Source organism: Perca flavescens, chromosome 15, assembly GCF_004354835.1.
Source record: "Perca flavescens isolate YP-PL-M2 chromosome 15, PFLA_1.0, whole genome shotgun sequence".
NCBI lineage: Eukaryota > Metazoa > Chordata > Actinopteri > Perciformes > Percidae > Perca > Perca flavescens.
In genome coordinates this window covers 27,717,239-27,739,428 of record NC_041345.1, presented here as the reverse complement: position 1 = coordinate 27,739,428, position 22,190 = coordinate 27,717,239, and the positions used below count along the sequence as shown (strand labels likewise).

General features: G+C 41.3%; 1 protein-coding gene across 1 annotated transcript in view; it reads left to right on the top strand.

The window, feature by feature from the left end:
• Positions 1-22,190, top strand: part of tanc2a (tetratricopeptide repeat, ankyrin repeat and coiled-coil containing 2a) — a 62,856-nt gene that overhangs the window by 22,350 nt on the left and 18,316 nt on the right. Inside the window, exons 7-17 of the mRNA XM_028600194.1 lie at positions 2,444-2,580; positions 3,585-3,816; positions 4,513-4,685; positions 8,428-8,508; positions 8,596-8,807; positions 9,930-10,053; positions 11,210-11,406; positions 11,497-11,605; positions 15,570-15,692; positions 20,061-20,198; positions 20,355-20,453. Coding sequence (XP_028455995.1) covers positions 2,444-2,580; positions 3,585-3,816; positions 4,513-4,685; positions 8,428-8,508; positions 8,596-8,807; positions 9,930-10,053; positions 11,210-11,406; positions 11,497-11,605; positions 15,570-15,692; positions 20,061-20,198; positions 20,355-20,453 — 1,625 coding nt within the window. The remainder of the gene's footprint in view (positions 1-2,443; positions 2,581-3,584; positions 3,817-4,512; positions 4,686-8,427; positions 8,509-8,595; positions 8,808-9,929; positions 10,054-11,209; positions 11,407-11,496; positions 11,606-15,569; positions 15,693-20,060; positions 20,199-20,354; positions 20,454-22,190) is intronic.

Sequence of the window (22,190 nt, the reverse complement as noted above, 5' to 3'; positions counted from 1 at the left end):
AACTTTTTAAAGTTAAAAAGCTGAAATTATGAATTTTGAGTGATAGAGGAACGTATGTTGAAGTTTAAAAACCATTTCAATATTTTTTTTTCAAAAGCTGTAGAATTGAATAAAACACCCACAATAAAAATAGTGAACTGATCCTTCAATTTACCTGTGAAGTGCGTTGTATGGAACCATCCATGATATTTTTGGGAAATTAGGTTGAAAGAAACCCAAATTTCTAATATAGAAACTTTGAAAACGGGTCAAATTTGAGCTGAGGCCAACAGGAGGGTTAAATAAAGATCTTTGAGATTATAAGTCTAAGGTTCAATATTCAGGCATAGAGCAGGCTTCCTCCTTAAGGAGCTTTTCACCAGTCTTAATCCTATTTGCTTAGCCGTGCAGAATATAGCTTGACTGGTGTTATTTTTACATCATGATCCAATGAAGCCTTGCACCTTGTGCGACTTGACAGTAGAAAATCCCGAGCTGAAGTTAGGGACCGCCTCTAAAGTTACAGGGTTTCCGCAGGGTCTAAAAAAGTCTAAAATTTCAAAATCTAAATTTTAGGCCTTAAAAAGTCTTTAATTCGTTCTACATCTTAAATCATTTCAAACAGGTCTTACATTTTCCTACGTTCATGTAACGCTACCTCTAATACTCATTGAAATATATTCTGTGGTGTTGTAGGTCTTCCTTTCTCTAGTCCAAATATAAATTGCTGTATATGTACAGATCATTATGACTGTGACGCTTTTATTCAATTTGAATAATTTGATTATGTTTGCAAGTACTTTTGTGACTCTGCATTCCATTGTACTTTGATGTCCTGATATACTGTAGGTCTTAAATTTGATCTTGTCTTAAAAAGGTCTTAAAAAGTCTTAAATTTGACTTTGAAACCCTGAGTGAATGCAAAACGAGTAAAAAGACCTTTTCAGATTTTTGTCAATAGCTTTAAAATTATAGTTAAAAAATAAGAAGATAGAATAAAAAGGCAACATATCATTATCAAAATGTCTAATTGATAATCTAATCTTTTACAGCAGGGGTCTTCAATGTTTATTAAGCCAAGGACCGCTACACTGAGCGAGACGGATCAGGGACCCCCTACTACATATATTGTATACAATTATCTATTACAATACATATGGGCTGCCTAAAGTCTTTATAAATAACTTTTTAGTGCATATCATTCTAAGCTATTACAATATTAATTGTTGGCATGATTTTATAAATCATGTTTTAATTTGGCTGTGGCCTACTGAATACTGATTAACTATCTGTGTATGGCTACCTTAGTGACTACCTTACCAATAGGCCTGTAAGTCTAACGTCAATGTTGTTTTTTTCACAAATAGGCTGATTATATTTGCTAATAATATTTTGGATTCATGTTAAGATATTTTAATTTTTGAAAAAAAAAGTTCAAAGAATTAACAATAATTTGGTGGCCCCCCTGCAGTAACTCTGGGGACCCACTAGGGGTCCTGGACCCCCTGTTGAAGATCTCTGTTATACAGTATACCCAGCACTTGATAGGCACTCGAAAGGGAACGTAGTAAATTGTTGGCAGGAGCCAATGTCACGTGCTTGCCAAAGGACCCCGTAGTGAGCTATTCCAGTCATGAAGACAACCGTAATCATTCTGTAAGAAACCGCTGAGTCATCATGCAGAACCCAATAAAATCAGCCAGACTCACAGTGGAGCCAACCATAAGAAAAAGAAGAAAAAAAACATGAAATCATGCAGTGGAAAATAAAAACAGCAAAGTCATAGAAATACAGTTAAGAGTAAAGAAGGCAACAGCCACGGAGAAACAAAGACATGGTTTGTGTCTTCTCGTCATCTTTACGGAGATTTGAAACGTAGAAAGAATGTGATATTCCAGTGTTTTTCCTGATTTAGAAATGGGTCTTTGGCGGGGTAACTACTAGGGGTGGGATTCTAAACATATTGCAATATTCTGCGATTTATTGCAATTTATTACCTTTTTTTCCCCCAATTTCAAATGATGTCCCCAAAAGGGAACTTCTGTTTCATCTAAAAAGACAAATGTCTCTGTTTCTTCATCTCACTTCAATTTTATTGCTGCAAAATTGGATTGTCAAGCAGACAAACTGACCAACACATATATAATAATAGATCCATACTTGGCGTCTGTGTATCAATACAGTATTGCCACGGAAAATATCGTCATACTATGCTGTATCGATTTTTTTCCCCCATCCCTAGGGACTACGCCTTCAGTAAGACATTAGCGCTCCTATTCAAGTTAATGTTCTGCTTGTTCAGCGGTTGTTTGGTAAATTCCTATTAAACACATTCAGAGAGGATTTGGAGTGCAATTTTTAGTCTCAATTCTTATCATTTTGGCACTAGTGATCCTTTGGTGCTGGCGAAAAACTGTCTCTATGCAAGGAAAACCCTGTATTCATGGATGGGCTTTCACTCCAGATGTAGAGGCTGTTTCTTTCTCCCACGACTCCCTGGGAAGAGGAGGAGGGGGAGACGAAGGAGGAGGAGGAAGCTGTCCCGGGACTCCAGAGATGAGGAGAAGACAGGAGGAGGCGCTGAGGAGGCTGGCGGGACAGGTAGGATCTACTGGATCACACAATACGGCTCAACAGTGGCTACATTTCCATCCACTTGTCAATCCAGTAACCTGAAGTTCGCTAAAGACATTTCCATTAAACGGCTTTAAAGTGAATAAAAACCTGCACGTGATGACGTCACATGCTGTTTTGCGCTCAAATTGGTATATCAAATAGATTTGAGGCATTTTTACGGTGCTTCCATTTGTTTTCGCACTGAATCGCACAACATTCAAGCTGACATTTGCGAAAAAAACAAAGTTTGCAAGCCAAAATGGATCGCGCCAACTACCTACAAATGTGCCAGCTGATAGCCACGTATCACGCTATAATGAGAAAACGGCGCTATCAAAAAATCGCTATGATGATGCAGATGCACGTAAATGCCAGACGACAACTATCTAAAATAGCCGTTATATTTTGCTCATAAATTATATTTAAAAGAGTTTTGAATGTCAACACAAAGACACCCCAAGGCAACGGATATCAGCCCAAGGCAACGGATATCCGGCCTAAATGGCTTTAATTAGCAGCCTGAAAAAGAGTTGAAATATAGCTTTAAGTGGACATTTAAGCCTTTATTTTTACTTTCCTTCATCAGAATGCTCCAAAAATGCACAGGGACATTAAGGGATGTGTATACTCTCACCCTGGGGTGAAATGAATCTGGCTAATATGGAGGTTTGGTTTTTAGAGCAACCTGAATTAGACTTACAATATGGCTTTAAATAGCACCCTCAACCAGAGTTGAAATATAGCTTTAAGTGGACATTTAAGCCTTTAATTTTCGTCACAATGGAGCAAATCCCGGAGGTGGAACATTGAGGATATAGACTAACCTGCTATTAATATGGATGTTACACAGAATGCCTCTCCACTGATTTGCAATGCCAAAACAGACACATTTCATCACAACATTTCTCTCCAAATCCACAACAACCCAACTCAGCGTCTTGCTAAAATCCACAACTCATGCTAATATGTCTCCCTGTCTGCCTCTGCAGGTAGTCTCGTATCACTTCTGTCAGGCTGATAACTGTCACACCTGTCTGGTTCCCGAGTTCGTCCACAACATGGCGGCGATGCTCAGCGACGCCCCTCAGCTGTCGGCCTATCGGGAGCTGCTGCACCGGTCGCCACAGCTACAGAGCACGCTCAGTCTGCGCTCCTGCATCCAGGATCCAAGCTCCGCCCTCCAGAGAGGGATACTACAACCACTGGACGCTCTCTACACAGGTACACTGAGAGTGTACTGTATGTATTGTAAACAGAAGAGACAGTACTTTATCTGTTCAATATTGGTTTTTTTCCCCCCAGTGTTATGTAACAATGCAAATTTTTTGTTACTGTACTTAAGTAGAATTGTCACATAATTGTACTTTACTTCGTTATATATATTTCTACATATTACATACATATATTTCTATTTATATATTCTTTCTATACATTTCCCCTAAGCATCTTTGTTACTCATTACTACAAAATAAAATCGGAAGAAATTTGTTAGACAGCACAAAAAAGAAGCAGGTTTGGCAAATCATTGCTCCTAGATTGCAAGTTGATGCACGTTCCATTCCAATTGGTCATATAATTCTGTTTTTCTCTTTTTCAATGTCCAAATTTGAAGTATTCAGAATTTGATGTTTAAGAAGGTGCGGAAAGCCTGAATAATATACTTTACTATATGGATGCCACAATAAAGTGCATCATCAAATTTATTTTGTACTTTCACTTCTAATAATTAAGCAAATTTAGAAAATTACTTTTCAAACTTAAAGCTCTAGTGCGTAACTTTTCAGATATATCAGATACTTTAAGACATTTACTCATGTTCCAAAAGGTGACTTTAACTTCTACCAATGTCATTTATCTGACTTTTACTCAAGTTCACGTTCAAGTACTTTACACAAGACTGTTTTTTTTTTCTTTCAGAGAGGAAGTTGCATGTGGAAGGGGCGGGGCTTATCATACTGATTGATGGGCTGAACGAGGCAGAGTTCCACCGGCCGGACTACGGCGACACGCTGACTTCCTTCCTGTCCCGAAACATCCAGAAGTTTCCTTCCTGGTTGAAGGTCATTACCACTGTCAGGACCAGTCAGCAGGTACGCACTGCATTTAAACATACTCAATGACAACGCTAACATGTTTAGCAGGTGTAATGTTTCCCACATGTCCACCATCTTAGTTTAGCGTGTTTAGCATTTAGCTTATAAGCACTAAACGTGAAGTACATCTGAGGCTGATGGGAATGTTGTGCTGCAGGTATTTGGTCACAAGCAAATGGAGGAAAAGTTAGGTGTTGCGATGTACATACAACACACAGACACACACACACAGTGACGGTGTGTACCTGCTGGTCGGTCAGTGGGTGCAGCGACGCCACAGTAACGTTGAGCAGTGGCAGAACTCTCTGGAACGATGACTGGGTGGGAAACCGCATGTTGAGCTGCAGCAAGTAGACTTCTGCTAAACTCACAGGGACCACCTACACACACACACACACACTCACAGAATCACACACACGCTGACACGCACACACACACATACAATGCAAAACAAAAATTCAGAAAACTGTTGGATGTTCAGCTAAATTCTGCATTAATTAAAGCTGAATATCAGCTAAGTCAGGTGATGGTTTTAGTGGAGTCGTTCCTCGGACTGGCTTTCTTTAAACACTATTTAACATCGGCTAAAACACACTTCACCTTTTTTTTAAATGGCTTCCAAGATCTCGAAAACTCCTTCCTATGACGTGGCTGAAACCGTAAAACCAAGAGTTTGATTTATATCGGATAAAAAGACCAACGACCACAGAAAGCTAGAGCTTCACATATCAACCCTGCTATTCCATGCAAAAGTGGAAAAATTCAGAAAAGTCACACAAAAAGTTTAGCGATCAATTCAAGGACTTCTATTGAACACTATACATCTGACGTTGAGCCAGCGATTTCAGACTTTGACCTGTTCTTTAGCAAACTGAATCTTCCCACTGACTCATTCTATGCCATTTCTATGCTTTCCTCACTCATAATCGTATGCAGTGTTGGGGATATCGTACCTGTCTCGCTCACTAGTTAGTGAGCGAGACAGGTAAACAGGAAAAACATTATGCAAAGATCCTAGCATGGAGGCTTGATCAGGTGCTTCCTCAGCTTATCCACAGAATCCAGACTGGTTTGTCAGATATAGAGAAATAGAGGCCAGTATGACAACGTTGCATATAATGCGTTATGCTAAGTCATCACTGTCTCATTAGTTTGGTTTACTGAATGTACAGTGCGGGTATAATGCCTGACATCACAATACAAACGACCCAGAGTGTTTTTTTCCCCCCCAATACCATAATGTTAAATTATGCAGCCTAGCCATTCTCCATTGCTGACACCGCGCTATGGGGATAGGTCTGTCAATACAAGACTTTCGGCATCTCATTAGATGGAGAAAAGGCCTTTTGACCGCTTGAATGACCTTTCCTATTGAAATCCCTCAGGCACTTTGGGTTTTGGAGCCAATTATATACCACTGGTATCACTATTATATACTTATATACATGAATGTACACTAATGGACCAGTATGCAGCTTGTCCTGCAGAGCGGCGGCTGTTAGGGATGTCCACTGAGACCACTGCTTTTTTTTTTTTTTTTTTTTTTTTTTTTTTTTTTTTGCAACGTAAAAAGCTCTTAAAAAGGTCTTAATTAGGGGTGGGGATCGAAAATTGTATGTATATTGATTTCCTTTGGGATGATTCTCAAAATCGATTATTTTCCCTAGAATTGATATTTATTTATTCATTTATTTTACCAATGATTGACCATAATATCTTCTGTTGATACGGTACCGCCAATGGCGAATACATCGTCTCCGTTTCCAGCAGACTGAAAGCAGAAACTCCATCTTATGTTCTTCTTTACTTCTTCTAAAATGCTGTTAATTTCAGACTGGCTGACTAACATGTGATGTGCATTCCTCTTAAAAAACAATTTGTTTTTTAGAAATGTCTTATGATCTATTGTGTCTAGAGGTGTATTATTCAGCTTTTTGTTTTTGTTAAAGAAGAAATAGAAAATCGCAATACTCAATGCTATCCAATCGGAATACTGTTCAAGTCACGTGAAAGAATCGGGACAAAGGCGTATCGTCCCAGCCCTAGTTTTTATGTAAATCACGTTAAAATAGAAGCGTTTTAACTTTCCATAGGGTGCTGCTGTTGGCTGGGGGTTACACACCCATGTGTGTTGTAAATGGTAATTTACTGTTGTTAAGTTTCACTAGTCTCATAAAGCTCTGGAACGACATTGCCTTAGTCATCCATCAAGCTTTAGACAGGAATACTTAATATATTTGCATAACGGCATCGCTTAAGGTGATTAAACAGAAGGCAAGCCTTAACAAAAGATTAAGAACAGTGAGGTCGGGATACAGTCTCACCCTGTTGCTGCTTCTTTGGCGTGTGTGTGTGTGTGGGTGTGGGTGTGGGTGTTTTTTTGTGTGTGTACTAAGTTTCGGCTGAGCTTAAGCCCCAGGTATTATTGTTTAACTCCCTTATTCTGTATAATGTGTAATGTCATATTTTATTCTTTTTTGTTGTAATGTATTTATTTGTCACGTGATGGAAAAGTTACGCAGTTACGTGGCTTAATGATTTAGAGGTTGAGAGGGGGACAGGGAGGGTGGGTGGGTGGGTGGGTTGTATGGTTCTGTTGTTTTGAGTAAAAAAAAAAAGGAAATATGATGGAAAACATGTTTCGTACGTTTCGTTTTTAATATAAATACGTATAGTATTTTCCCGGCTGTGTTAAAGCCAAGGGGGTAAGCAAACATCGGCAAAGCGTACCTCCTATGGAGACTTTTTGATGCTAACAAGCCATCACCTCCCGTTAGCATTCCATTGACTCCCATTCATTTGGACACTTTGACAGCGAATAACTTTACATCTGAAGCGTTTAAAGACTCTATTTGTCCATTGTTTATTTCTAAAGAAACACGGCAAAGTATAAAAGGCTTTTGTACCTGACGTTATGGCTCCGTATCAGACATTTTTGTAAAACTAGGCTAACGATTGAGTCATAACCACACAACTTACTGTCGCATAGTAGAGGAATTATCGTACAGTACAGGAGAAGCTAGCAGGCAGTTTCGACTTACATTAGCTGTTTAGGTTTAATTACTGATGTTAACTAGCATTTTAGTTAGCAATAATTAGCCTGTGCCCATGTTATCTCCTTACATATACCTACGCTCTGCGTCTCTGTAAGATTGGGAATGATTGAGATTTCTCTCGGCACAGCTACCAGAAGACTTCACACTTTCAGACAGGTTGCTCACGTCACATCTACGTCGGCACGCTCAGTCATCACCGGAAAAGTGCTTCTAATAGACTTCACTGGTCTCCCGTGGAAGTCTACGGCGTCGCTTTGTCCGTTAATTATTAATTAATAGTAATTAATAGATACTCTCAGAGTTTAAGCTACCATTAGGGGCTCTGTCCTGTTCTTTGTAGAATTTGGGAAAGGTAACACAAAAGCAACCCCAGCCAACCTTATCCCTGAGATACCGTTGCATTTGCCAAACACATCAGTTAGCATCCCCCTTTTTTTCCCCGTAAGATTTGAAGCATATTGTTTGAAAATTCCAAGTATGTTAGCTAAACAGCCAGCAGCCAGGGTTGTGTAAGAGCAAAATAAGAGTCTGATTTTGTACTTTTCCTTATCATATTGAGAATACTCTCTATCAAGTGCATATTTAAGACTCCTTTCCTAGGGATCTTGTCAGCTAGAAACTACATTTCCAACTCAGGAAGCTAACGCTGCTAAACCATATCTGTTTCTCTGTGTTTTTGTCAGGACATCACTCGTTCTCTACCTTTTCACTGCATCTCTCTGGACAGGATGGAAGAGAACAGCGCCATAGACCAGGACCTGCAGGTAACGTGCACACAGTCGGCCCGGTCGTCTGTCTCTCTGTCCATCTGTCTGTACATTTATACCTCTGTGTCTTTTTTTCCCCCTCAGGGTTACCTGATGCAGCGTATCCACAGCAGTGCGGAGATCCAGAGCAACGTGTCGCTGAGCAACGGTCGCCTCGACAACACGGCACTGGCCAAGCTGATCGGCCACCTGAAGAGCCTGAGCAGGGGCTCGTACCTCTACCTCAAACTGACCCTGGACCTGATAGAGGGAGGCTACCTCGTCCTGAAGAGTTCCAGCTTCAAGGTGAGCACGGGGTGGGGAAGGAGGGAAAAAACAACAGGTGGAGGTAAAACGAAAGAATGACGTTTTGAAGTTTGTCAGGTTAGTCAAATATAAAAGATAATTACCTACTTGGACAATTTCTTATTTGGGGTTATGTTGCTGATTTAGAGGGCTTTCACACCCACCTCATTTGATCTAGACTTTCGAACTTTTCAGTTCTTGCAGTTGATTTGATTCGTCCGTCTTCTACATAAGCATAAATCTTTGTTTCACAAACTTGTAGCTCGTGGTCGGTCTACCTCGGATGGTTTAGACATCATAGCTGATAATCAAAATACTCATGGAGAAAATAAATGGGATTTTTACTTTCCCTAACCACACTTTTGAGCTCTTTTGACAGCTGACATAGAGGTGAAAGGAAAATAAAATGTAAGATGATGTCCAAGCAATTAAGTAGGCTTTTGATATAATTTGACAGAAAGCAGTTTAAGTGCAAGAGATGCAAGTAGTTGAACTGTTATTAATAGAGATGAAAGCAATTGAAACATCAGTTTAGTCGTAAACAATAAAAGTTATTAAAATTTCTGCTCATTTTGAAGTGCTGCACAATTAAAATTGTGTGCACTGGAAATAGTCATAGGGCGTGTCAGCAATGACAACTGTTAAAATGTCAGTTGAAGAGTAAAAAGCAGGAGTTAATGTGTCAAGCTTAAAGAGGGAGAAATGTTATCTGACGAGTAAGACTTGAAAGCAGTTGCGTTACCAGATGAAATATAAAGATGAAAACAGTTTAAATTTCGCCGGAGTAGCTGAAAGTGATTGTAATGTCATTTGACGAAGCAATTGAACTGTCAGTTGAGTGTTTAACTTATGTGACATAATTAGTTATTTGTCAATTTTCAACATAACTCCATAAATTACATGTCATTTAGTTACAGTATGTACTACTATAGTCACTTTATTATTGCCTTGTTTCATAGGTAGACATAGCCAGTATTCATTTTGAAAAGCAGTATACAGGAAGTGTGTGTGTGTGTGTGTGTGTGTGTGTGTGTGTGTGTGTGTGTGTGTGTGTGTGTGTGTGTGTGTGTGTGTGTGTGTGTGTGTGTGTGTGTGTGTGTGTGTGTGTGTGTGTGTGTGTGTGTGTGTGTGAGTTTAGCAGTTTCTAAGTCTTTGCTGCAGCTCAACATGCGTTTTCCCACCCAGTCATCGTTCCAGAGAGTTCTGCCACTGCTCAACGTCACTGTGGCGTCGCTGCACCCACTGACCGACCAGCAGGTACACACCGTCACTGTGTCTGTGTGTGTGTGTGTGTGTGTGTGTGTGTGTGTGTGTGTGTGTGTGTGTGTGTATACATTCCAACAACCTTAACTTTTCCTCCATTTGTTTGTGACCAAATACTTGGTGTATTTAGTCGCTAATTGCAGCTCTGCAAACCAACCAGCCGACAGTTTGCAGGGCTGTGCTAGAGATGCAGGGCCAAAAGAAAAGGAGACACACAGCTACTTTCAAACATTATTAAAGACTTGGATATCAACAGTTTTTTGAATATGCACAAACATTGCAACACCAACCTTTTCAAGAAGGCGGTTGAAGGAATAAAAGAGGGAGGCTGTGTTCACACGGTCAAACTAGTCCACCAACTTTGAAAAAAAATCCTATTTTGCGCAGTTGCATGTAAACGGGAATATTAGTGGAATATTCCGTTTCATCAACCATGTTGACAGCTCAGTCGGAATATTGTCTCTTTTGGTATATAAGCGCAAACGCCGGAATAATATGTGCATGTGACAGTTAGCATGCTGAAATTAGCATTCAGCTCAAAGCACGGCTGTGCCTAAGTACAGCCTCACAGAGCTGAGACATTTGGTCGTGTTGAAGTTGGTGTGACTCTTAAGGCCAGTTTATGCTTCTGCGTTAAATCGTACGTAGGTACGTGAAGTTACGGACCCTACGCCGTAGCCTGACGTGCACCTGAAACTACACGTTGCGTCAATGCAACAGCTGTGATTGGTCCACTTAGCCGTGGCTTGGCAGCATTGCATTTCCCCCTACTCATTTCCGGGTTCTCTTTCTCCATAAACAACATGATATCAAGGAGAGGGTGAACTTTTCCTGCAGGGGAGACACTTTTTTTCTCTCACTATGCCTCTAGAGACGGTACTTGCTTCGAAGTCACTCTCTCATTCACTCTACAACACTATCCCCACCCATACACACATGCTAGCCCTGCTGTTCTCTTAAAAAGATACGCTAGAATGCTTGCAGACCTCAGCGCACAAGTGTAAACCCTAGGCCACTTACGTAGGCTACAGCTAAAGCTCTGCGTAAAGCAGCAGCCGCGGCAGCATAAATCCCACATAAGCCTTGTTAGCATATCTTTGACATGATGAAAATGGAATATGAATACACTTGAAATCTTTTCCTCCTCCAGCTGTTTGAGGTGGTGAATGCGGGCACTCTGACTGGAGGAACGCTACACTGGGGGGAGTTTGTGCACCGTCTGGAGCAGCTCTCCTCTTTCCTAGTGCGGCGGAGCGACGGCAACAGGATGCTGAACCACGCCTCCTTCAGGGAGTGGCTGATGTGGAGAGAGGAGGGCCAGGACGACAGGTTCCTCTGCGACCCCAGGTACACTGACAGACCGCGAGAGAGTGAGAGTGAAAAAGACGGGGGGGAAGAAAGAGAGAAGTTCATACCAAGCTGTCTGTTTGTCTCCAGGAGTGGTCACACTCTCTTGGCCTTCTGGCTCTGCAGACAGGAAGGGAAGTTGAACCGACAGGAGACGCTGGAGCTGGGACATCACATCCTGAAGGCTCACATCTACAAGGTTAGCACACACACACACACACAGACAGACAGACACACACACACGTACACAGTCGTCAAGTGGCTCAGTACAGACAGGTTAAGACCGGGTGCCATCATAAGAAGTTGATTTAGTGCTATAAACTGCAGGAATTAGCTATTAGCATCTAACAATCTGGTCAGAGCCCTGGATTTTAAAGGTGCCATAACGTGCTAATTTTCATGTTTATACTTGTGTTTTGGGTTTTTACTAGAACATGTTTTTATGCTTTAATGTTCAAAAAACACTTAATTTTTCTTATACTGTCTGTCTGAATATACTTGTATTCACCCTCTGTCTGAAACGCTCCGTTTTAACACCTGTCTTCTCTGATTGATTGCATCTGCACTCTCAGCGTCTCGACACCATCAAAGCAGCCGGGGAATGACTGTTACAGCACTTTCTACCTATATGTAGTATTGTTGTGACCTCACAACCATACGGAAGTCCTGACGGGTCGTTTAAAGGAACACCCCGACTTATTGGGACTTTGTCTTATTCAGCGTATCCCCCAGAGTTAGATAAGTCCATACATACCCTTCTCATCTCCGTGTGTGTTGTTACTCTGTCTGACTGCTAGCCTAGCTTAGCACAGATCCTGGAGGTAACCGGCTCCATCTAGCCTACTGCTCCCAATAAGTGACGCCAACATGTTCCTATTTACATGTTGTGATTTGTAGAGTCACAGCGTGTACAAATAACAAGGTCAAATGAGACACAGCCATCTTCTAACCGTATACATACTGGGGACTATATTCTCAGAAGGCGAAGCACTGCTACTTGGGCGGGGTGATATTACTCCAACTCTGAGCGAACTCCAGGCAAACTCTCTGCTCCTCAACTTGGGGCTTCTCAGGTGCTGCGAGCCCCTAAGTAGAAGAAGTAGCAGTGCTTCGCCTTCTCAGATAATGTTACCGTATTTTCGGACTATAAGTCGCTCCGGAGTGTAAGTCGCATCAGTCAAAAAATGCGTCATGATGAGGAAAAAAACATATATAAGTCGCATTTATTTAGAATTTTTTTTTTTTTCATCTGTCAACTACAAAATTGCACACAGAACAACGAATATGGTAGGTGTCCAGTATGTTAACGTAACACATTAACAGTTATTGAACTATACAATAGCACACAGAACAACTAGCTACCAGGGCGTGAAGCATGGAAGTATTAAAAGGCGTGGAGACGTAGCTGCACCGTTAACAAGCCCCCCCCGACTTGTTCCTCCAGCTCTGGCCATCTTGCTTTCAGCCCGCAATTAGCCGATTAGCTTTCTTTGTTTTCTTCATTGCAGTAAGAGTCACCTTTTCACCAGTACCTCACAAGTTTCTCCCTCATTTCAAACTTTCTTTCTGCTGCTCGATTACCGTTTTTGGCTGCATATTTTACTATCTGAAGTTTGTTATCTCTTTTCTTTCTCAGTTGTCTTTAGGAGCAGTATTGTAGTTGTCACAAGCCTAGAGCGCCCTCTCGCGGCTGTAGACGGCAATGTTTTAAGTATGAATTAACATGTAAAAACATGTTAAATAAAAGCTGCGAGCAGCGATGGACGGGCCCTCGCGCCTCTGTGCACGTCGGGGTTGCCGGCGGACGCCGCTCCTTGCGATCATGCATTTGCACGGCACTCAGACGCCGCAAATTGTCAACAATGAAAAGGGAGCTCCCTGCCAAGTTCAAGGATAGCTCACACAAAACTCTATGTCATACGGTTCATTAGCTGTGAAAAGGGGGGTGGCAAAAGCGTAGGGGGCGGGTCAAACCATCACCAATTAAAAAGGAAGTCTGTGCTGAGTTCAATGATACCTCACATAAGACTACCTTAAACCGGTCAAAAGTTATGAAAGGGGGCGTGGCTTAACCATAGGGGGCAGGTCAAACCGTCACCAATTAAAAAGGAACTCTCTGCTGAGTTCAATTATACCTCACACAAGACTCTACCTTAGATGGGTAAGGTTTTATCAAAGGGGGGCTGGCTTAAGCATAGGGGGTGGGCCAAACCATCACCAATGAATAAGGAAGTCTGTGCTGAGTTCAATGATATCTCACACAAGGGTCTACATCAAACGGCTCATTAGTTACAAAAGGGGGCGTGGCTAAAGCATAGGGGGCGGGCAAAACCAACACCAATTAAAAAGGAACTCTCTGCTGAGTTCATTGATACCTCACACAAAGGTCAACCTCAAATGGTTCAAATGTTATGAAAGGGGGAGTGGCCTGAGTAAGTGGGCGTGGTCATATTATAGGGGGCGGCTCAGTATCACATGTAGACCACACATTCTGAGTTTCATGCAATGTTTGTCATATAAGGCGCATTTCATGTTGCTAGCAGGGGGCGCTATGACCAAAAGTCAATTTTGGCCTGTAGGTGTCCTCAGGCCTGGACCCTTGTGATTCGTGAGAAATTTCGGGCAGATACGACAACAGATGCGACGAAAAGTTTTTCTTTTAACAACTTTTCATCTTTAACATCTTAAGATGGCACAGACCGACTTTGAAGTTGATCGGATGAAATCTCTAGAAGGAGTTCGTTAAAGTACGACATGTGGAAATGGCCAAAAACGCACTAATTTCGAATATTTAATTCAAAATGGCGGCCTTCCTGTTGGGTTTAGGGTATGGCTCCAATGAAGTTTTTTGTACATCTTCATATGTTACATATGTGTACCAAGTTTCGTGAGTCTACGTTAAACGCACTGCAGGGGCTCAATTTTCTTAACTTTCTAGGGGGCGCTAGCGAGCCATTTTTGTGCGCCTATTCTCGAAACCCTTAAAATACGTACATTTTCACCAGACTTGATGCGACCGCCAAATTTGGTGAGTTTTTGAATATGATAAGCCCCTCAAAAAGCCAATTCATTTGACGGGAAAATAATAGAAAGAAAGAAACAAAGAAAGAAACAATAATTCCTTCAGTTTCAATAGGGCCTTCGCCGCTGTCAGCGCTCGGGCCCTAATTATATATATTTTGATATATAAGTCACACCTGACTATAAGTCGCAAAAGTAGTAAGTAAGTAGGAAAAAAAGTGCGACTTATAGCCCGGAAAATACGGTACTTAATTTTAATGCTAATGCTACTCTTTTTTTTAAGATAGAGATTCTTACTTTTCTAATGCTAATGCTACTTCTGTCATATTAGCTAACTAGAGCCGACTAGGGTTGGGCACCGAAACTCGGTGCCAATAGGGAACCGGTAGTAACGAGACCGAATAAGAACGAAAGTTTCGGTGCCTCATTTCGATGCCTGACTTTACACTACACCTGACAGCATGTAACGTTAGCCTACCTTTAGCTAGCAGCTGGATTAAACACCGGTAAAATGCTGACAGCTAACGTTAAACAGTGTAAAGTGTGACTGTATTTCACTAACAGTCTGCTCTGCAGCGCAGCAGCTGCCGTTGTCACAATTCATAGATATACAGTATTTTTATATGGTCGGAATTAAACAACACAGACGGTGCGTTCACTTGCAGCTGCCATTGTCGGAATTAAACAACACAGATTCACTTAAAACAGGTAGCCTCGTGGTGCATTGACAGTAATTGTAAAATACCCTTTTCCCATCTGGGGTTCAACAGCAATTTACTGGTGAAATAAGTTATTGTTATTGTTATAGTTATTACGTTATTATTAAATCTTTAATTTTGACCATGGCCTTAGCAATAAACAAGTCACTGACTGTTGTTTACTACCCTTATTTTTTTTCTTCTTCTTTTTTTTTTTTAACTTGATTGAAAAGTACCGGTTTAGGCACCGGCACCGTTTTAAAAGTATCGATTTAGCACCGGAATCGAAAAAAAGGTGAGTACCTGTAAACAAGTATTCCAGCTGTAAGGTTTTCAAGCTGTTGTTGCTTGCAAGTTGTTGATTTATCGCTATAGAAAATGTCCAAATATATCTCTATTATCTGTCTAACTATCTGTTTCTGTTGTTTCTATTCTCGTCTCCAGGGTCTGAGTAAAAAGCTTGGGGTTTCCTCCTCAGTTCTGCAGGGGCTGTGGCTGTCCTACAGCACGGAGAACCTGAGCCCTGCTCTGTCATCGCTGCGCAACCTCTACACCCCCAACATCAAGGTAGCATATTGCACACACATCCACTCATACACGTGCCAATACTGTAACTAGGGGTGGGGGAAAAAATCGATTTGTAACGATTTTTAATATTGATTCTTTTCCCAAGGATCAATATTTTGTATTTATTTTATTACCAATGATTCACATAAATATTTATACTATTATATTAAAAGGTACCACTGACGGCGACTACCGTATTTTCCGCACTATAAGGCACACTTAAAAGCCTTTAATTTTCTCAAAAAACGACTTATATATGGATGGTGCATCTTATATATGGATCAACCTCTCAAGGATCACTGTCACGTTGACGGGACACTGCGTCGCTGTAACCTCGATTAAACGTCCACTCATTCGCGTTTTCATAACTTTAAAGCATTACATATTCAAAATATACAGCCATGCGACACACCAATTGAAAGCGTAGCAAATACAAAGCACAAGATGATTTATAGCAGTTACACAACTGTTACAAAGTAACAGAAAATAAAACAATTCAGCCGTAATCTGTGCAGGTGTCGAGAGTGCATCCGTACCCGTTTTCGTTGTCTTTTCAGCAACAAAGTGGTATTTTGCCCAAAACTTGATTTTCATAAATTCACAAGAGTCCAAGGAAATGTAATATCCAAGCTTTATATTCCAAAACGATCTGTTCGCCTCACAATGTTGAAGTTTCTGGCCGAATCACAACGGAAAAAACGCGAAACAGTTTTCCATTCCCGCACTTGTTATCGCCGCTAGCTTCTCTGCCCAGCTTGCTACATGATCGATGGGTGTCATCGTATTCCCTAGCTTCTCAGCTTTCGATTGGTAACTCATCTTAGCCAATCGTTCAGGTTTGCCTCTGATATGGCCAATGGAAGCGGACAAGCCGATGACGACATGTCAGGGACCACGTTGAGACGATCGACATTTTCTCGGACCACTTAGATTTAAATGCTATAAGACCCGTCTATCTTTTTAGCCAATGAGCAGACAATTCGATTGATATGCAATATGGGCATGACATTGATTAACATTAACAACGTTACCATGGGAGTGAACGGAGTTGTCAGAACGATTAATAAAGTTTGACTTTATCTGACTGTTTTGTTGACATTCCCTTTAGCACAGCTCCATCTAGTGGATGTATAACGCAACCCCAGTCAAACGTTTGACTGCAGTATCTTCTACTCTATGTGCCTTATAATCCGGTGCGCCCTATATATGAAAAAGGTTCTAAAATAGGCCGTTCATTGAAGGTGCGCCTTATAATCCGGTACGCCTTATACACTCTTGAACAAAATCTTAAGACCGGGGGAAACATTGCAAGTTTTCCGCATTTCACGCTAGTGGATCATAACCAAGTACTGCTTCAAAATGCCAAAAGAAGAAACAGGAGCAAGAGACAAAGAGTAGGCAGTTTATTGACAACTGCATTTAAACTCAAACAGGTTGTTCATCAGCTGATCAAAAGTTTAAGACCATAGCTCAAAAATAAACCCACAACAGAACTAAAAGTATCAAAAAAGGACTCCGTAGTGAGTAGCCCCACCGTTCTTGTTGATCACTTCAAACACTTGTTTCGGCATGCTTGATGCAACTGTTCCCAGGAGGCTGCTGGGAACGTTGCTCCATGTGGTGAAGATGGCTTCACGAAGGGCGTCCACGGTCTGGAACTGTCCGTTTTTGTAAACTTCCCTTGCCATCCGTCCCCGAATGTTCTCTATGGGATTAAGATCGGGGGAACACTGCAGGATGGTCCAAAAGAGCAACGCTATTCTCCTGGAAGAAGTCCTTCGTCAGGCGGGCGGTGTGAATTGCAGCGTTGTCCTGTTGAAAGACCCAACCATTACGGCACAGACGGGGGCCCTCAGTCAAGAGGGATGCCCGCTGCAACATGTCCACATAGCCAGTCGCCGTTTGACGCCCCTGGACAACCTGAAGCTCCATTTTCCCATTGAAGGAAAAAGCACCCCAAATCATGATGGAGCCTCCTCCACTGTGCCGCGTAGAAAACCTCTCCGGTGGGATCTCCTCCTCATGCCAGTAACGTTGAAAGCCGTCAGGACCGTCCCGGTTCCATTTTTTCTTGTCAGAGAATAAAACTTTCTTCCACTTTTCAATGTCCCATGTTTGGTGCTCCCTTGCAAATTCCAAACGGGCAAGTTTGTTTGGGTGGGAGGAGACGTGGCCTTTGAAGACGTTTTTTGTTCTTGAAGCCCTTCTCTCGCAGATGACGTCTTATGGTTATCGGGCTACAGTCAGCATCAGTAAGGGCCTTAATTTGAGTCGAGGATCGACCTGTGTCTTCACGGACAACCCGTCGGGTCCTGCGGCTAAGTGCAGGTGACATTTTTTTGGGTCTATCGCATAGCTCTCAGGATCTTTTAAGAAATGTAAAATGATGAAATGTCTTACTGCGTCCAACCTTGGCAGCGATGGCGCGTTGCGAGAGACCTTGCTCAACAATCCTGCCACGTTCAAAGAGGGAAAGCCTTTTTGCCTTTGCCATCAGGAGATCATGACAGTGTGACTGACTGAAGAACAATGACACAAAAGCCATATTTTTGTGCAGATTTTACCTTTTTATGCCTATGGTCTTAAACTTTTGATCAGCAGATGAACAGCCTGTTTAAGTTTTAAATGCAGTTTTCAATAAATTGCCTACTCCCTTTTTTTTTGTCTCTTGCTACGATTTCTTCTTTTGGCATTTTGAAGCAGTACTTACAACCCGGTTATGATCCACTAGCGCGAAATGCGAAAAACTTGCAATGTTTCCCCCGGTCTTAAGATTTTGTTCAAGAGTGTAGTGCGGAAAATACGGTACATCGTATTTGTTTTTTTTTCCCAATGATTCACCTAAATCTTAAACCCAGGGGTCTTTAATGTTTTTTAAGCAAAGGACCCCTTAACTGAGAGACGGATCAGGGACCCCCTACTACATATATTCTGTAAAATTAAGTTGCATATTACAGAATCAATATTATTTATTTAATTTTTTTTTACCAACTATTAACGTAAATAGTTTCTATTTATACGGTACCACTGACAGCCAATACATCATGTCTGTTTCCAGAAACACTGACCAAATGCAGAAAATCCATGTTATGTATTTCTTTACATGAATGAATGAATGAATGAATGAATGATTTTATTATTGTGTCATGCACACAAAAGAAAGTGTGCCCAGCCCAAACGGGCTTACAAGACACCGTTATTTAAAGCAAGGGAACAGATACCAGAATAGCAACATAAACTAGAACATTTTGAAAAAAAGAATTTTTTACAGTGTGCCTACTACTTGTTGCACATGCCAATAACATTCAGGGTAGTATTCCACTTTCAAATCACATAAATACTTTTATATTTTTTTTATAGCCCTTCTGACATTTTTACATTTGTGTGTTTGGGATAGTTGATAGTTGGGATAGATGTTTGACAGGTCAAAAATGTTCATTTCATGATGATTATAACTCCGAAGGTCGGTCTTCAATTCAAAAACCATGAGTCCGAACGACAAAATATTATCACCAGAGAGGTAATAGTCTGGCGAACGCGTTCATGTGGGTTTTATGTTTGTGGTGTCAAATATATGCGACACAGAGCAGGTAACAAAAAGGGAATCGTCTGCATCATTTCAGATATTTTTTTTTTCATTATTTCTATCGCCATTTGGTACGAACAGAGCCAAAAGTTTATGTCCGGTCAATTCCACATGTTACATGTCTGCGACGGGCACAAATTTCCCTACAATTTGGTCGAATGTTTTGCCCTTTCTAACAATGTACTTAGGGAGGCAAACAGACTTTCACACAAGGCACAGTGATCTTCCACTGCACTGCCTCCTGTATTAAATCCTACCAGAAATACCAGGAGGAGAACACAAACAGGCCCTTTTCGGACAGCTACTGTACTCCCATTTCTTACACAACACACCATTCTTGCACAGGATGATCAGCAGGGTGTCATGATGTCTCTCGCAGTATTAAACATTAAGCAATAGGAGTTAGGGTCCCGAATCAGGCGTTTCGGCTATTTAACAACTGCACATTATCACCAAAGTGTCTAACGTTATATGATGCTGGAGTAGTAACGTTATAAAAACTAAGAAAAGGGTGGGAAAATCAACTCACTTTTTTTTTTTTTTTTGTTACACTATTAAATTAGTGTTTAATAGACCCACATAATCACTAAAAATATAATTTTAAGTGACACCATATGTGACCTTTTAAAGAAGGAAAAGAAAATCGCAATACTATGGAATCGCAACACTTATAGAATCGCAATTACAAATCAAACCGGCACCCATGTATCGTCAATAAAGAATCAAATCAGGACATATATTGTCCCAGTCCTAACTTGTAACTTGGCTCCCTACCTGTCCAGGTGAGCAGGTTGCTGATTATGGGCGGGGCCGACGTTGATTACCGTAGCGACGTCCTCAACAACGCGCCCCTGCTGTGTGTCCACGCTCACCTGGGCCACAGCGATGCTGTGGCACTGCTGCTCGACCTCGGAGCTCAGGTAAGGTTTTCAAATGTTTGTGGAATCATTGCCATTTCATTTTTTTTTTGGTTTTAGTCCCTGGTTTAATGAAAATATAGTTGAAGGTTGTAATTGGAGGATTTTGCCAATTTACCGCAACCAAGCTTGTCTCTTCTGTGTTGTCTTTTTTTCTAGGTGGATGCTCGGTCACATGACGGCTTGACCGCACTGGGATTCGCTGCCGCGGCTGGACAGCTGGACATCGTCACCGTGCTGAGTCAGCACTCCGCTAAGGTAGCCGTCCACCAGTCTGCCTGCAAGATTTTGGGGCTCTCAAGATTTAAAGCCACTGTGCAGAATTGAAAAAATAAATAAAAGAATCTATACTTTGGTGCCATCCAGTGGTCGTATGAAGAATGACGCTGTCTCCGAAAGTTTTTGAGTTTTCTTTATTCTTTATTTAAATCAGGAGATCAGTGACAGCAGAGATATGAACATTTTTTAGGACACATTTTGAACACGGGTGCGAACTACAGGGGAGCTAGGGGGAGCTCGGCTCAGAATAGATGCAAGTAACAGCTGCCTGTTTTTTTCATTTCACCTTTTCACATTTTAATAGCAAAGTTCTTGTTGTTTATTTTCAGACTGGAGGCAATTCCAGGTGCAACTCCCAATACACTTTTTGTTTGCAGAGTAAAGTTGAAGCTCAAACGGAACATGCTAGAGGCCATTTCACGAACTAAAACCTAAGTGTTGCTCCTCCAAAAGGCCTCAGGCAATACTGTAACTACAGTCTGCACACACTGTGGACACACAGCCACTTTGTTCAAATGCTAACACGCTGCTGGCAAAACGGTTAAGGAAGGAAGCTTGGGATGCGTCGCTTAGGCCTAATTGAACGGAGGAATTATGGCATTCTTTGGTAGCCTGAGTAACTTTAACCGTTGTTCGTGTGAAATCTCAAACAGCCTGATGCTTTGTTTATAGACTATTTGTTGCTGGCTGTTTCCCGTTTGACCTATCAGCTCCTGTCGATAAAGTATAATAGGGTAAATCCTGTATAGTGCATAAGCATTGTAGCTGTTATGTATCTTTGTAAGTCATCACCCCTCCCCCCGGTGAACAAAAAAGAAAGTGGGCTCCCCGAAGGCCACGGTATAGTTTGAACACTGCACCTGTTATGTCCATAAAAAATAACAATACAAACAGTACACTGTTAAAATACAGATAAACAGGTTCGCCTGCAAACCATCAAACAAAAATAAAGTCACAGCCGGTCACAGTACAGTAACCGGTGAATACCTTTAGTAGACTTTAACAACATTTTGAATAATAATGAATTGGCTCTATGTCTTCAGCAACAGGTCTTGGCGTTCTGAGAGTCTAAATACGACTCGTTCATAGCTTTCTATGTTGGACATGAGTTCAGTCCAAACGACGAAGGTGTGACTGACCTGTTAGCATGGCCAGTCAATACCAAAAACCAGTAATCTAAAACGCAATTGTAGATGTTTTAGGTAGAATACCCAACATGCACAGAGCTGGGTTCTTAGTCAGAAACACATTTATGCACAGAGATGGGTTCTTAGTCAGAAACACATTTACAGAATTTTATTTTTTTTATTTTTTTTACCCATAAATCCTTAACCTTGTCACAGTCCTATCACAACATGTGTGCCATGGTTCCTTATGACGGAGCCAATATGTGAGCCTTTTGGTACCAACACTGTACCATACAGCTTCTTTCTATTGCTATCATTCAATATTTTCCCCCAATGTTTTTTTCCCCATGTCAGTTGAAGACCATCAAGTTTAGGTGCGTTGGCATCTCTGATAAGGTCATTGAAAATTGAAGCAGCACCTTCTTTAAAGCAGACTTGTTGAAGAAGAATTGGAATTTCAGTGACTGGGTTTCGGGCCAGTTCTAAACGCTGCCAAACAGATGCCTTGCCCTTAGCTGGAAATACAAATGATAATTTGCTTACAGATAATCCAAATACACTAAAATGTAATATTCCTGCATCAAACACA